This window comes from Heterodontus francisci, chromosome 2, assembly GCF_036365525.1.
Source record: "Heterodontus francisci isolate sHetFra1 chromosome 2, sHetFra1.hap1, whole genome shotgun sequence".
Classification (NCBI taxonomy): Eukaryota; Metazoa; Chordata; class Chondrichthyes; order Heterodontiformes; family Heterodontidae; genus Heterodontus; species Heterodontus francisci.
Window position 1 is genome coordinate 206,106,784 of NC_090372.1, and position 14,662 is coordinate 206,121,445.

The window sequence follows — 14,662 nt, forward strand, 5'->3', positions numbered from 1 at the left end:
TTTTAAACAGGACCCTGTAGTATTTAATGGAGGCGACGGAGGTCTCGCCTGCTGGCTGGCACGAGAGCGCCGTGTCACGTCTTTGCGGGAAGACCCATTGCATTACACGCCAATCAGGCACTGAACTGGGCAGCAGTGGGCCTACCCCAGGATTAAGGACCCTGGGGACAGAAGTCCCGCCTGCTGAGAGCTTCCAGCCAATCAGAGGATGTCAGCTCTTTTACTCAACTGCATCACCATGGAGGCAGTGGCAGCTGACGGTAATGAACCCACCCAAGGTCCAGGATCATCGATGGACCCAAGCCACAGGTGAGTGATGGTGGGAGGGTTTTGTGAGGTGGGGGTCACAAAGGAGGTGGGTGTAGGGGAGTCGGCAGCAAGGACAGGGGAGTGGCTCTCAGCAGCCTCCCCCACCCCATCTTCCCACTGCTGTGTCCCTTGATCAGGCACTGAGTCCTTTGAATGGGGGATCCTCCCCGGAAGCCAGCAAACAACCTGCACAGTTTACTCGTCATAGTCCCCATGGGGCAACAGGCCAGATGCTGCTGGGCTAATACCAGAGATGGAGGGGAGGCCCTTAATTGGTCATTAATTGCCTGCTTAAGGGCCTCATTTGACAACGGGGCAGGAAGGCCATCTACAGGCCTTCCCACCATGGACTTATTGGGGTGGAAGTGAGAAGGTGGCAGCATCCCCACCCACCACCATCCCGCCAGATTAAGCTCTCTCCCCGCCTTCAAACTCGCCACAGGGGAGAGCATAAAATACCACTGACATGTCACTGTGCCCCCCCACAATATGCCAACCATGTTGTTTTCAGTATTGAAGAACAATGTCCTGTTAAGCCACAGCTAAAGCCTTAGGAAAGAAAGACCTGCAATTATATATAGCGGCTTGTTATATCTCAAACCACTTCAAGTACAATTAATTACTTTATGAGCCCAAATAAGGCACTCATTTTGTGCTCTTGGTTGTTGTCCAAGGGAACACTCTCCTTCAAGAATCAGAGAATCATAGAATGGTTACAGCACAGAAGGAGTCTATTCAACCCATCATGTCTGTGCCAGCTCTCTGCAGGAGCAACTCACCGAGTCCCAGCTTTTCCCCATAGCCCTGCAAATTTTTTCTCTTCAGATAATTATCCAACTCTCCTTTGAAAGCCATAATGAATCTGCCTCCCACCACACTCCCAGACAGTGCATTCCAGATCCTAACCACTCACTGTGTAAAAATTGAAAGAAGTACAAGTAAATCGTAAAGGCCCCAAACACTCCTCTCAGTGAAGTAGCGATTTATTTGTACTTCTTTCAATGTAGTATACTGTATTCGCTGCTCACAATGTGGTCTCCTCTACGCTGGGGAGACCAAACGCAAATTGGGTGACCGCTTTGCGGAACACCTCCGCTCAGTCTGAAAGCATGACCGCGATTTTCCAGTTGCTGGCCATTTCAACAACCACCACTCCCCCTGCTCTCATGCTCACATCTCTGTCCTGGGATTGCTGCAGTGTTCCAGCAAACATCAACGCAAGCTCGAGAAACAGCATCTCATTTACAGATTAGGAATGCTACAGCCTGCCGGACTGAACATTGAATTCAATAATTTCAGAGTATGACGGGGCCCCCCTTTTTTATGTTTAGTTATTTTTTCTTTTTTATTTGGTTATTTTCTTTTAGTTTTTTTAGTTTGGTTAGTTTTTTTTCAGCTTGGTTAGTTTGTTTCTACTGTGCCTACCCACTGTTTCTGTTTTTTAAAAAGTTGTTTAATGTTTGTACTTGGAGTGCTTTGTGCTTTACAGTCAATTGACACCCTCTCTGTACTAAAGCTTTGTCTTTCAGCACACCATTAACATACCGTTTGCCTTTGTTCCATGACCTTCTGGTCAGTTATTCTCTGTGACCTTGTCCTATCAACACCTTCTCTTTTGTTATCACTTGTCCCACCCCTGCTTTACTTGCTTAAAATCTTTGACATTTCTAATATTTGCCAGTTCTGATGAAGGGTCACTGACCTGAAACGTTAACTCTGCTTCTCTCTCCACAGATGCTGCCAGACCTGCTGAGTATTTCCAGCATTTCTTGCTTTTATTCCTCTGCTCCTGCACCGCCTTTAGAATTGTACAAAATTCTACAAAATACTTAAAGGGATAGACAGGGTAGATTCAGGTAAGATGTTTCCCCTGGTTGGGGAGTCTAGAACCAGGGGACATAATTTCAAAATAAGGGGGAAGCCACTTAGGACAGAGATGAGGAGAAATATCTTTACTCAGAGGGTTGTGAATCTTTGGAATTCTCTACCCCAGAGGGCTGTGGAAGCTCAGTCATTGCGTATGTTTAAAGTAGAGATTGACAGATTTCTAAATACCAATGACATAAAGGGATATGGGCATAGTGTGGGGAAAGGGCACTGAAGTGGATGATCAGCCATGATCATATTGAAAGGTGGAGGAAGCTCGATGGGCTGAATGGCCTATTCCTGTTCCTATGTTCCCATGTACCTTTAATTTATAATGCCTCTCCTCATTCTTCCGACCAAAATGTATCACTTGACATTTCACTACATTAAATTTCACCTCTCTGCCTATTCTACCAGCCTGTCTATGTCCTCTGGAAGTTTATCACTGTCCTCCTTACAATACTTACAAGATTGTGTCATCTGCAGAAAGGTCCCACTTTAAATGAAAAATAAAAAGCTTGCATTTATTCAGCCTCTTTCACGACCTGAAAATATCCCAAAGTGCTTTACAGCCATTTTATGGCTTTTAAAATGTAGTCACTGTTATAATGTAGGAAATGTGGCAGCCAATTTGCACACAGCAAGGTCCATCAAACAGCAATATGATAATGATCAGTTAATCTATCTTAGTGATGTTGGTTGTGGGATAAATATTGGCCAGAAGAGTGGGATAACTTCCCTGCTCTTTTTCGAAATAGTGCCATGGGATCTTTTACGTCCACCTGAGTGGGCAGACGGTGGGGGGGGGGGGGCTTCAGGTTACCCCCTCATCCAAAACACAGCATCGCCAATAGTGCAGCACTCCCTCGGGCCTAGACTATGCGCTCAAGTCTCTGTAATGGGTCTTGAACCCACAATCTTCTGAGGTAAGAGTGCTGCAGAATGAGCCTCTGCTGACACTTCAACTTCCTGTACCTTCGTACATCGCTCACCGAGAGCAGAGGCAAGCAAACTGTTCAGGTTCTTTCATATAAAATGCAAATTTTTCAAAAAGGACCTAGGTTTAACGTCCCATTCAATGGCCAGCAATGCAGCTCCCCTTCTGTACTGCACGGGAGCCTCAGCCTAGATTGTATGCTAAAATCCCAGAATGAGGCATGAACCCATAACTTGATGACTCAGAGACTTGAGTGCTACCAACTGAGCTGATCGAACACTCACTTTGCTTTTTGATGTGCATGTGGTGATTTTCATCTTGTTAAAAACATTTGAAAATGTAACTTCTCACTGCCTGAAACACTTCTACGGTGAATGGTACAGAGGTTAAATATAGGTCTCTATAATGAGGGCAGCTGTCATCATGAACCATATATGTAGCTACAGAACCATTTAGTCTGACATCTCTCACTGTAGTAATTATCTATGGTAGCCACCTCCTCAGCAGCCTGGAGCACAAGGTTTGTGCTGGGCTAGAGCACTTTATCCCTATAAATAAAGCCTTTAAAAAAAAAATGGTTGCCTAAAAATAGCTTGCACTAGAATTGCTACGGCATTATCAATCAGCAAATTCTTACTGCTGTCATGGTTGACAGTCAACTTCTTCAAGAACGTCTGTGGATGTTGGTTTGGTGTTTATGACATGATGAGGAATCTAGCAAGAAATAAGGCTTTTAAAAGAGATTTATGGAGGCAGCATGGCGAATCCAGGGAATAATGGCATATCCAGGGAATGTATGATGAATCCTGGGAGTCCATGGAAAGTCCTGCAAATCCAGGGATTACACATAATAAATCCAGGGATTACATGGCAGAAACTGCGAGCTCATGGCAAATTCTGGGATTATATGGCATATCCAAGAATTACATGGTAAATTCTGGGAGACCATGGCAAATCCAGGAATTACATGCCAAGTTCTGGGAGCGCAGGGCAAAAATAAACAAGCAGCTTCTGTAAATAACTTTGTCCCATCTGTTTACATGAAGGGTGAGTTTATATGTGAAATTCTTTGCCAAAAACCATTGTTGAAGCAGAGTCCATAAAAGATTGTAAAAGAGAATTTAGTTCATAGCTTGCAAAAGAGGAATATGAAAGGATAGGAAGGGTGGTGAACAGGAGAGTGGAATTAGTCCAGGTGGCTCATGCAGAAACACCAGCGCAGACTCGATGGGCCGAGTGGCCTGTTTCTGTGTTGTAACATTCTATGAGTCCATGGTTCGATTTAGTTTCCTCTCCTGTCAATCTGTCTTTGGTGCAGCTGATCCTCTGACTTCTTTTTAATTATCTCAGGGATTCTTCAGGGCTCTATTCTCCCAGTCTACTCATTCTGCATATCAATAATCTCCTCCATTTGGCTTCCTTCAACTTCCTTCAGATTGCACATCCTCAGCATACACAACATCCAGTCCTCCAGCAGGGAGAAAACTCAATCAATACCTCTTGATTTCCTCCATGCCCTTTAGCGGGGCAATAAAAATCATGATTGTTTCATTTATTTGAAAGACGCAGGCCTTACATAGAATGTGCCACACCAAAACAGGCCACCCCTCTTCACCTCACCCTATCAGCATAATTGTCTGTTCCTTTCTCCCTCATGTGCTTATCTGGATTCCTCTTAAATGCCTCTCCTCTCAGGCATTTCCCAGCACCTGATCTGACTGTTTGTTTTCATGTTTCTATTCCCAAATCATCTCTCTTCTGGGCAACAAATTCAATTCTCTTTTGATTACTTCTACAGAGTCAGTGCTTACTCTGTCAAGTGACAGGCTGTTCCAATTCAACGACAAACATCAAGAAGAACTTATTCTACGCATTGATTTCGGCTTGTGATCACTTCCCATTTTTCTCTTCTGGATTTCCACATACCCGTTTCCGTATCCCAGTATCCCGGCCTAATGATCACATTGTGGGAATTAATGCCTTTTACATTCCATAGACTCTACAGCCCAGAAACAGGCCATTCAACCTGCTTCGTTTAATGCTGTCAACATATTCTTCTGTTCTTTCTCCATCATGCCTTTATCGTTTTCCCCCTAAAATTCCTCGCTTCCTTTAACGAAGATTGGCCAAAAGCCCCTGGAGAAATGGTGGTCCTCCCGAAGGTCTCTTGCCAATGTTATGGCAGATTGAGAAAACCTCCACAGAAATTCTGGGCTACAATTCTTTCATTTCTCACAAATTTAATTTGTTCTCTGCCGTGGTCTGAAAGCTCTTTATGTCCCTCAGTCTCCCCTTTTCCCTACCTCCTAAAAATGTATGAAAACAAAAGTTAGCATCAGTAACTACTACATTCCAATTTATCTCATATTCCCGTCTACTCTTTTCAACCATATCAGTGGATACATTATGAGCTTGGGCCCTCACCTAAGTATGCCAGTAAGAAGAGAAAATTAAACATTTGTTCGCATTGTTCCCTCTCCCCTAAGTTACTGCTCCAGCCCCACACTGCCCCAACCACACACACACCATAGTCATTCTTACATAGAATCTTACAGTGTGAGGGCGGAAAATAACACCTCATTGAGTGAACCTACCACTTTCAAAAGAAAATTAGATAGTGCATGAGAGAAAAAATGAATAGAAAGATCTGCTGAAAGGCTGAGATGAGGTTGATTGAATAGGAGACGACGTTTTTTGGATGCTGCTGACAAAGCCAGTCCTTAATTACCCGGGAGAATGTGGTGGTGAGCTTTGATTACAACTGAGTAGCTTGCTAGACCATTTCAGAAGGCAGATAAGAGTCAGCCACATTGCTGTGGGTCTGGAGTCACATTTAGGCCAGACTGGGTAAGGACAGCAGATTTCCTTCCCTAAAGGACACTTAGGGGAGCAGATGCATTTTAACAACAATCTAGCAGTTTCATGATCACAATTATTGATTCTAGCTTCTTACTCCAGATTTATTTAATTAATCAAATTTAAAATTCCCTAGTTGCTATGGTGGGATTTGAATTCGTGTCTCAGGATCATTAGTCAAGGCTGCTAGATTACGAGCCTACCTATGTAACCACTATGATACCATCCCTGGTAAAATGGGGAGTATAAGTAGCAGCACAGACTCGTTGGACAGAATGCCCTGTTTCTGCACTGTACATTCTATTGAATTAAATATATGTTGTTCAGCCATTCATATACCACAAGCGGTTAATGTGCAGCATCATCAGAGATGTCGTCTTTCCAAAGAGAAGTTAAATTAAGGTCACATCTGCCTGACCTGATGGTTCAATGGATGTTAAAGATTTTATAACACAAAGAGCAGGGAGCTCACCAACAATCCTTCCAAAAAGCACATTTACTGGTAATTTATCTTGCATTTATTTTTTTCCATGAGCAAATGTCTGCCTCATTGGCCTACACACACTGAACTTTAAAACTAATTAATCTTAGCTCTTTCTGAGATAAGATGTTACATTCAAGTAAGTCCTTTTTTCCTCTTTCTTTCATATTTCAGCACTGGCTGAGTTCTCCCTCCCAATGTGTTTCTCTTGTACACAATTCAGTTACAATTAGCATAGCCTGCTACAGGACAAGCCTGAGCATCAATACCAATCAACATCTGAAACTGAACCTGAAGCCTCCTGTAAATAGTAGGGGCTTCAGTAGCTGACCTTAGTTACCAGTGTATCCCCTGCAAAACAACTGAAGTTAAACAGGTTGCAGATTTCCCATTATTTGGACAGAATTAGAACTAACAGCTAGGAATGTTTCACAAAAATTATTGTAACTCCAATTTTAATATGTTGTAATGTCACTAATTACACTAACTGTTACAATTCCAGTTTACCAGTTTATCTGTGGGAAGTATTAAACAGCGTTCTGGGTGTATGTCCCATACAAGACTTCAAAGAGAAAAATTAACTCAAAGGAACATTCAAGGCGAGAACTTTAAGTTCGAAACACTCCCTTTTCCAGCTCTATCTATATTAAAACTCTCATGTTCACACTAACTGTCTAGAAAGCCTTATGTTCTGTTTATTTGTCACATTTTAGTGTCATTATAAATTGTCATGACGCCATTTGTAATGGAAAGTAGCTGCGGCAAACTTGTAATGACATCCTCCCACCTGTGGCTGTGCTGTAGCAATTCAGTTGTCTGTCTCTCAGCTCCTCAGAGAAACTCCTTTGCATCAACCAACTCTACTTCTCTACCCCCCAAATTTTCATTGATATTGCCCCCTTCATGTCCTTAGTAGGCCTCATAATGCTTCATGGAAGATGAACTGTAGTCACTGTTGTGATGTTGGGAGGCACAGCAGCCAATTTGCAAGGCGTCACAAACAGGAACAAGATAAATGTCTAGTTCTTAATGATGTTGGTTTATGAATAAACGTTGGCCTGTCCCCCACTAATTTTACGATATAAAATCAAAGTATTATGTAAAAATAAGAATGGAAAATATGACTTTAAAACAGGGACTGAAGTATGTCTGCACACCCAGTTCCAATTTTCCCTTAGCCTCCAACCCCACATCACCTGAAGGCTACACTTGATCAGCGACATCACGGGACATCGTCTCGTCTCGCACAGATATAAAGAGATACGTGTCTTTTATAAAAACCACCAGATATGTTGTTTTAATAGCAATCTGACATGTTGTGCATTCCCACTCTCATCAGTCACTTCAGTGGAGATTTCACGACTGTCTGGACAGCTTCACGGCTAACATGCGAACATATGAATTAGGAGCAGGAGGAGGCCACTCTGCCCCTCGAGCCTGCTCCGCCAGTCAATAAGTTCATAGCTGAACTGATGTCTCCCATTATCTCCTACCCCCGATAACCTTTCAACCTCTTGCTTATCAAGAATCTATCTACCTCTGCCTTAAACATATTCAAAGACTCTACTTCCACCACCTTTTGAGGAATCATATTATGATCGCTGCAACCTAGGGGTCTCTTAACTATGAGATCATTAGTTAATCCTATCTCATTGCACAATAGTATAGCCTGCTCTCTGGTTGGCTCCAGAATGTACTGTTCCAAGAAACTATCTCAAAAACATTCTAAGTACTCCTCATCTAGGCTACCTCTGCCCATCTGATTTTTCCAGTCTATATGTAGTTTAAAATCCCCCATGATTATCACCATACTTTTCTGACAAGCTGCCATTATTTCTGCCTTTCTACCCTGTCCTACAGTGTGGTTAACATTAGATGGCCTATACACCACTCCCACAAGTGACTTCTTGCCTTTATGATTTTTCACCTCTACCCAACCTGCTTCTACATCCTGGTTTCATGAACTAAAGTCATCCCACTCTATTGAGCTAATACCATCATTAATTAACAGAGCCACTGCTCCCTAATCTTCCTAAATGCCATGTACCCTTCAATATTCAGGTCCCAATCCATGTCATCCTGCAGCCATGTCTCTGTAATGGCTATCAGATAGTACTTACTTATTTCTATTTGTGCTCTCAGTTCATCTGTTTTGTTTCGAATGCTATGTGCATTTCAACTAAACAGAGCCTTTAGTTTTGTCCTTTTATTATTTTTGTAACCGCTAGCCTTATCTGTTGATTTATTCTTAGATTTGTACACTCTGTCCCTTCCTGTCATAGTCTGTTTATCATTTCTCATATTAATACCTTCCTCTCTTGCCTTGTCTCCACTCCTTAATTTACCATATCTTCCGAAATTTGATCCCTTGCCCCAACTATTCAGTTTAAAACCCTCTCTACTTCCCTAGTTATGCAGCTCGCTAGAACACCGGCCCCAGCACATTTCAGGTGTAGACCGTCTTAGAGGTACGGCCACCACTTTACCCAGTACTGGTGCCAGTGCCCTATGAACCAGAACCCACTTCTACCACACCAGTCTTTGAGCCATGCTTTAATTTCTCTAATCTTATTTGTCCTATGCAAATTTGCACGTGGCTGAGGTAATAATTCAGAGATTATTACATTTGAGGTTCTGCTTCTTAATTTGACGCCTAGTTCCTCATACTGACTATGCAGAACCTCTTTCCTTGTCCTGCCTATGTCGTTGGTACATGCACGGATCACGATGACTGGATCCTCCCCCTCCCACTGTAAGTTCCTCTCCAGCCCTGAGCAGATGTCCCAAACCCTGGCACTGGGCAGTCAACACAGCGGTCTGGACTCTCGCTCTTTGCTGCAGAGAACAGTGTCAATCCCCCTAACTATACTGTCCCCTACTACCACTGCATTCCTTTTTTAACCCTCCAATTGAATTGCTTCCTATACCATGGTGCCATGGTCAGTTTGCTCATCCACCCTGCAGCCCCCACTCTCATCCAAACAAGCTGAAAGAACCTCAAACCTGTTGGACAATCGCAAAGGCTGAGACTCCTGCCCTCTGGATCTCCTTACCTGCATCGGCTGAAGCCATACTCTCCTGTCCCTGACCGCTGACCAAATCAGAAGACCCTATCCTAAGGGGTGTGGCTGCCTCCTGGTACAAAGTGTCCAGGTAACTTTCCCTCTCCCTGATAGAAACATAGAAAATAGGAGCAGGAGTAGGCCATTCGGCCCTTCGAGCCTGCTCCACCATTCATTATGATCATGGCTGATCATCCAACTCAGTAACCTGTTCCCGCTTTGATCCCTTTAAACCCAAGAGCTATATCTAACTCCTTCTTGAAAACATACAATGTTTTGGCCTCAACTGCTTTCTGTGGTAGCAAATTTCACAGGCTCACCACTTTCTGGGTGAAGAAATTTCTCCTCATCTCAGTCCTGAATGGTTTACCCTGTATCCTTAGACTATGACCCCTGGTTCTGGACTCCCCCACCATCAGGAACATCCTTCCTGCATCTACCCTGTCAAGTCCTGTTAGAATTTTATAGGTTTCTATGAGATTCCCCCCTCACTCTTCTGAAGTCCAGTGAATATAATCCTAACCGACTCAATCTCTCCTCATACGTCAGTCCCGCCATCCCAGGAATCAGTCTTGTAAACCCTCGCTGCACTCCCTCTATAGCAAGAACATCCTTCCTCAGATAAGGAGACCAAAACTGCACACAATATTCCGGGTGTGGCCTCACCAAGGCCCTGTATAATTGCAGCAAGACATCCCTGCTCCTGTACTCGAATCATCTCGCTATGAAGGCCAACATACCATTTGCCTTTTTTACTGCCTGTTGAATCTGCATGCTTACCTTCAGGATCTGATGTGTCGCAGTGTCTGCAACTCGGCCTCCAGTTCAATGACTCTGAGATGAAGCTCTTCGAGCCGCAAACACTTACTGCAGACGTGTTTGCCCTGGATCACACTGGCATCCAGAAGCTCCCACATGCTGCAGCCGTGACACATCACCTGTCCTGCCACCCATAATGTGTTTCAATTGACAAGTTAATTATTTTATTCAATTACTTATTCAACTAACAATGGAGGGCAACATTTCAGAGCAGTCTATGAGCCCACGGAAAAGAAGGAAAGGAAGAACTAACATCAATATAGAGATGTTCATGACCTCATGACATCCCAAAGCACGAGACAACCAGATATAATGTAAAATTTACAGCACAGAGACAGGCCATTCAGTCCAATTGGTCTGTGCCTGTGTTCATACTCCACAAGAGCCGCCTTCTACCGTATATTATCTAACCCCATCAACATATCCTTCTATTCTTTTCTCCCTTAAATGCATCTATGCTATTTGCCTCAACTACTGCTGGTGGCAGCGAGGCCTGGACAACGTATGTCAGCCAAGAGCGACGTCTCAATTCATTCCATCTTCGCTGCCTTCGGAGAATACTTGGCATCAGGTGGCAGGACTATATCTCCAACACAGAAGTCCTTGAAGCGGCCAACATCCCCAGCTTATACACACTACTGAGTCAGCGGCGCTTGAGATGACTTGGCCATGTGAGCCGCATGGAAGATGGCAGGATCCCCAAAGACACATTGTACAGCGAGCTCGCCACTGGTATCAGACCCACCGGCCGTCCATGTCTCCGTTATAAAGACGTCTGCAAACGCGACATGAAATCGTGTGACATTGATCACAAGTCGTGGGAGTCAGTTGCCAGCATTCGCCAGAGCTGGCGGGCAGCCATAAAGACAGGGCTAAATTGTGGCGAGTCGAAGAGACTTAGTAGTTGGCAGGAAAAAAGACAGAGGCGCAAGGGGAGAGCCAACTGTGCAACAGCCCCAACAAACAAATTTCTCTGCAGCACCTGTGGAAGAGCCTGTTACTCCAGAATTGGCCTTTATAGCCACTCCAGGCGCTGCTTCACAAACCACTGACCACCTCCAGGCGCGTATCCATTGTCTCTCGAGATAAGGAGGCCCAAAAGAAAACTGCTGGTGGTAGCAAGTTCCACATTCTAACCACTCTCTGGGTAAAGAGGTTTCTACTGAACTCATTATTGGATTTATGAGTGACTTCCTTAAATTTATAGCTCCTAGTTTTGGATTCCCCCGCAAGTAGCAACAGCTTCTCTACATCTACTCTATGATAATTTTAAAGAACTATATCAGGTCACCTCAGCTATCCGTTTTCAAGGGAAAAGAGCCTCAGCCTGTTCAATGAAGTATTTTGAAGTGTAGTCATTGTTGTAATGTAGAGGGAATGAGGATAAGTGGACAGCTGTCACAAAGTGCTTGCACAGGAGTCAAGGGTCAATCGTCTCCTTCTGTGCTGTAGATCTCTGTGATTCTTTGAGTCTGGTTGACAACTGAGTCTGTGGCCAGTGAGGAGGGGCTGGGTCAATGATGGGTTGTATTCCATTCTGACAGACAACTCTATGGGCAACGACAGGTTTACAATGGCTACGTGCTCTTAGATCAGATAATTTACAGCCAGCAGAAGATCCAGGCTAGTTTGATTCCTTAGTAGCAGTTCGCCATCTGAATATCTGTTGTTACGTTTAAATATATATTGAGAAGTAACTCAGGGAGGAACACTGTTATTGTTTTGATAGTTTGTGAAGGATAGAAAGGTTTGTTCAATTTATGACTATTGACCCATATCTTCCTGTCAAAATAACAGTGAGGCTAATGGCGCTTGATGTTATTCATGCATAAATGGTGCAGCAACTTCAGGTGTGAGGCAGATGGGTGACTAAGCTCAAAAATCCCAACGTTGTTGTCCAAGGTGCTTTGCGGAAGCTGCATCTTGTTTTCTGCCTCACCATTGACATGCATTCAATGGAATGACATTGTTGTATTTGCATGGTAGATACAAACTAAACTCGCTACAGAAAGTACAGTCATTTCAACTCTTAAGTAAAAACAGAAAATTCGGAAAACACTTCGTAAATCAGGATGCTGTCTGACCTGTTGAGCGATTCCAGCACTTTCTGCTTTTATTTCAAATTTCCGGCATCCACAGTGCTTGGCCTTTGTTCCAATCTACAAGTGCCCTTTTAAGTGTTATTTACTGGCAATCTACCTCTGTGGCAGTGATAATTAACTATTACACAATTAACTATTCCTACATTACAACATGATTACACTTCAAAAGTACTTCATTGGCTGTAAAGTGCTTTAGGCTTTGAGGTTGTGAAAGGCACTTTAGTGTGGAATTTCATTCCTTCAGATTTTAATTGCTGCTGGACATTTTCAAAATGTGAAATTATAAATCAATTTTTGTTTACTTTCCTTTCTCTTTTTTCTCCCTTAATCCAATATTTCTTTCTCTATTTCTGTATCTGCTTTGACAGTGAATTCACCCACTTTAATTTAATTTCACAACCCTTCACTTTGATTGGTTAAGGATATGTACAGCTGCTTGCACTGTTCACTCAGATCTCAGATGTCCAGTCTCCCTCGCTGTGACATTATTAGCTCACTTCCAGCAGCTCACCACGCAAAAGTTTTAAAAACCTAGAAATAGAGGCAAATCTAACTAATGGCACATGCTGTTTGATGCCTGCTGCAGCAAATTCTGGGCCAATGTATTTTTTTACTGTTAATGTTTAATGTAATGCCAGTACCCCAAAAGCTTTGCTCTGGATATTTAACTTAGATATTGATATTGATTGATTTTTTTGCTACCACCTTATGAAAGTAGAAGAATGTTTTATGTGATATACGCCGTCTATTGCTTTGGACTCTGAGTTCTGTTTGATAAAGTATATTTTCAATCCATCAAAGCAGAATCATGTGATGACAAGTTATTTATTCCATTAAGCTGATTTACAGAAGTAAGAGCTCTACGTTCAAGTCTTCAGTCTCACTATAGATATTGAATGGGTAAAGTTATGTTAAACTTGGATAGAACCTTTGTTAGACTACACTTGAAGTGAACAGTTCTGGTTTCCATATTATAAAAAGGTATAGAGGAACTGGAGAAGGTGCAAATAAAATTACAATAATTGAGAGATTATACCTACCAGGAAAGACTGAACAGGCTGAGGCTCTTTTCTCTAGAAGTGAGAAGGCTAAGGATGACCTGATAGAGGTCTTTAAGATTATGAAAGGGTAGACATGGAGAGAAGATGTTTCCATTTGTGGGGGAGACCATAACTAGGGGCTGTAAATGTAAGATAGTCAGTAATAAATCAATTAAAGAATCCAGGAGACACCTCTTTACCTAGACAGTGGTCAGAATGTGGGGCTTGCTACCACAGGGAGTAGTTGAGGCAAATAGCAGTTAAGGGGAAGCTCGATAAGCACATTAGGGAGAAAGGGATAGAAGCATATGTTGTTAGGGTTAGCTTAATGAATGGGAGGAGGCTCATGTACAACATAAATACTGGCACAGACCAGTTGGGCTGAATGTATTGTTTCTGTGATGTGCGTGCTATGTAATTCTACTTAAAGGCATGTTATGTGTCTGAGGATGTTGGATTGCTCACAGGAACAGTGGAATGTCTAGTGTAAAACCCAAAAACATAACATAAGGACTTACCACTAGATTTCCAATCACCATGACCAGCATGAAGACAAGCATGCACAAGGGCTGCCCAGCCACCTCCATACAATCCCACATGGTTTCGATCCATTCGCCGCACAGAACCCGAAATACAATGAGGAAAGAGTGGAAGAAGTCGGACATGTGCCAACGCGGGAGCTTGCATTTGGTAGAGATCTTGCAAACGCAGTCATTGTAGTTTTTGCCAAAGAGTTGCATCCCAACCACTGCGAAGATGAAGACGATGATGGCCAAGACAAGGGTCAGGTTGCCCAAGGCACCCATTGAATTACCAATGATCTTAATGAGCATGTTGAGAGTGGGCCATGATTTTGCCAGCTTAAAGACTCTGAGCTGTAAAGTAAAATTAGACAAAAAAACCTTCCATTAGACAATGTACTGCACGTGTTGGTTAGCTGGGTTATAATTAAGACACAATGAACGGGTGAAGTAGAAGGAAAGTTTAATGAATGTTTTCCTATTAATTGAAGCACAAAGCCTGTTAACAAGTCGACTGATGGCTCGAGGTCTATTATCTTCTAATCTGATTGCATGTTTAACTGCAAATAAGTGCATTAGATTCTATTCATTCACTGAGTAGTCCAAGGGTAAACATAAGAACTAAGAGCTGAAACAGGCCATTTGGCTCCACTATTCAACAAGATCTTT

The 14,662-nt window shown here is 43.0% G+C and overlaps 1 protein-coding gene across 1 annotated transcript in view; it reads right to left on the reverse strand.

Annotated features, from left to right (window-relative positions):
- scn5lab (sodium channel, voltage gated, type V-like, alpha b) overlaps nucleotides 1-14,662 on the reverse strand; it is a 371,240-nt gene that overhangs the window by 198,899 nt on the left and 157,679 nt on the right. The window contains exon 15 of the mRNA XM_068015187.1: nucleotides 13,991-14,347. Within this exon, the coding sequence (XP_067871288.1) occupies nucleotides 13,991-14,347 (357 nt within the window). The remainder of the gene's footprint in view (nucleotides 1-13,990; nucleotides 14,348-14,662) is intronic.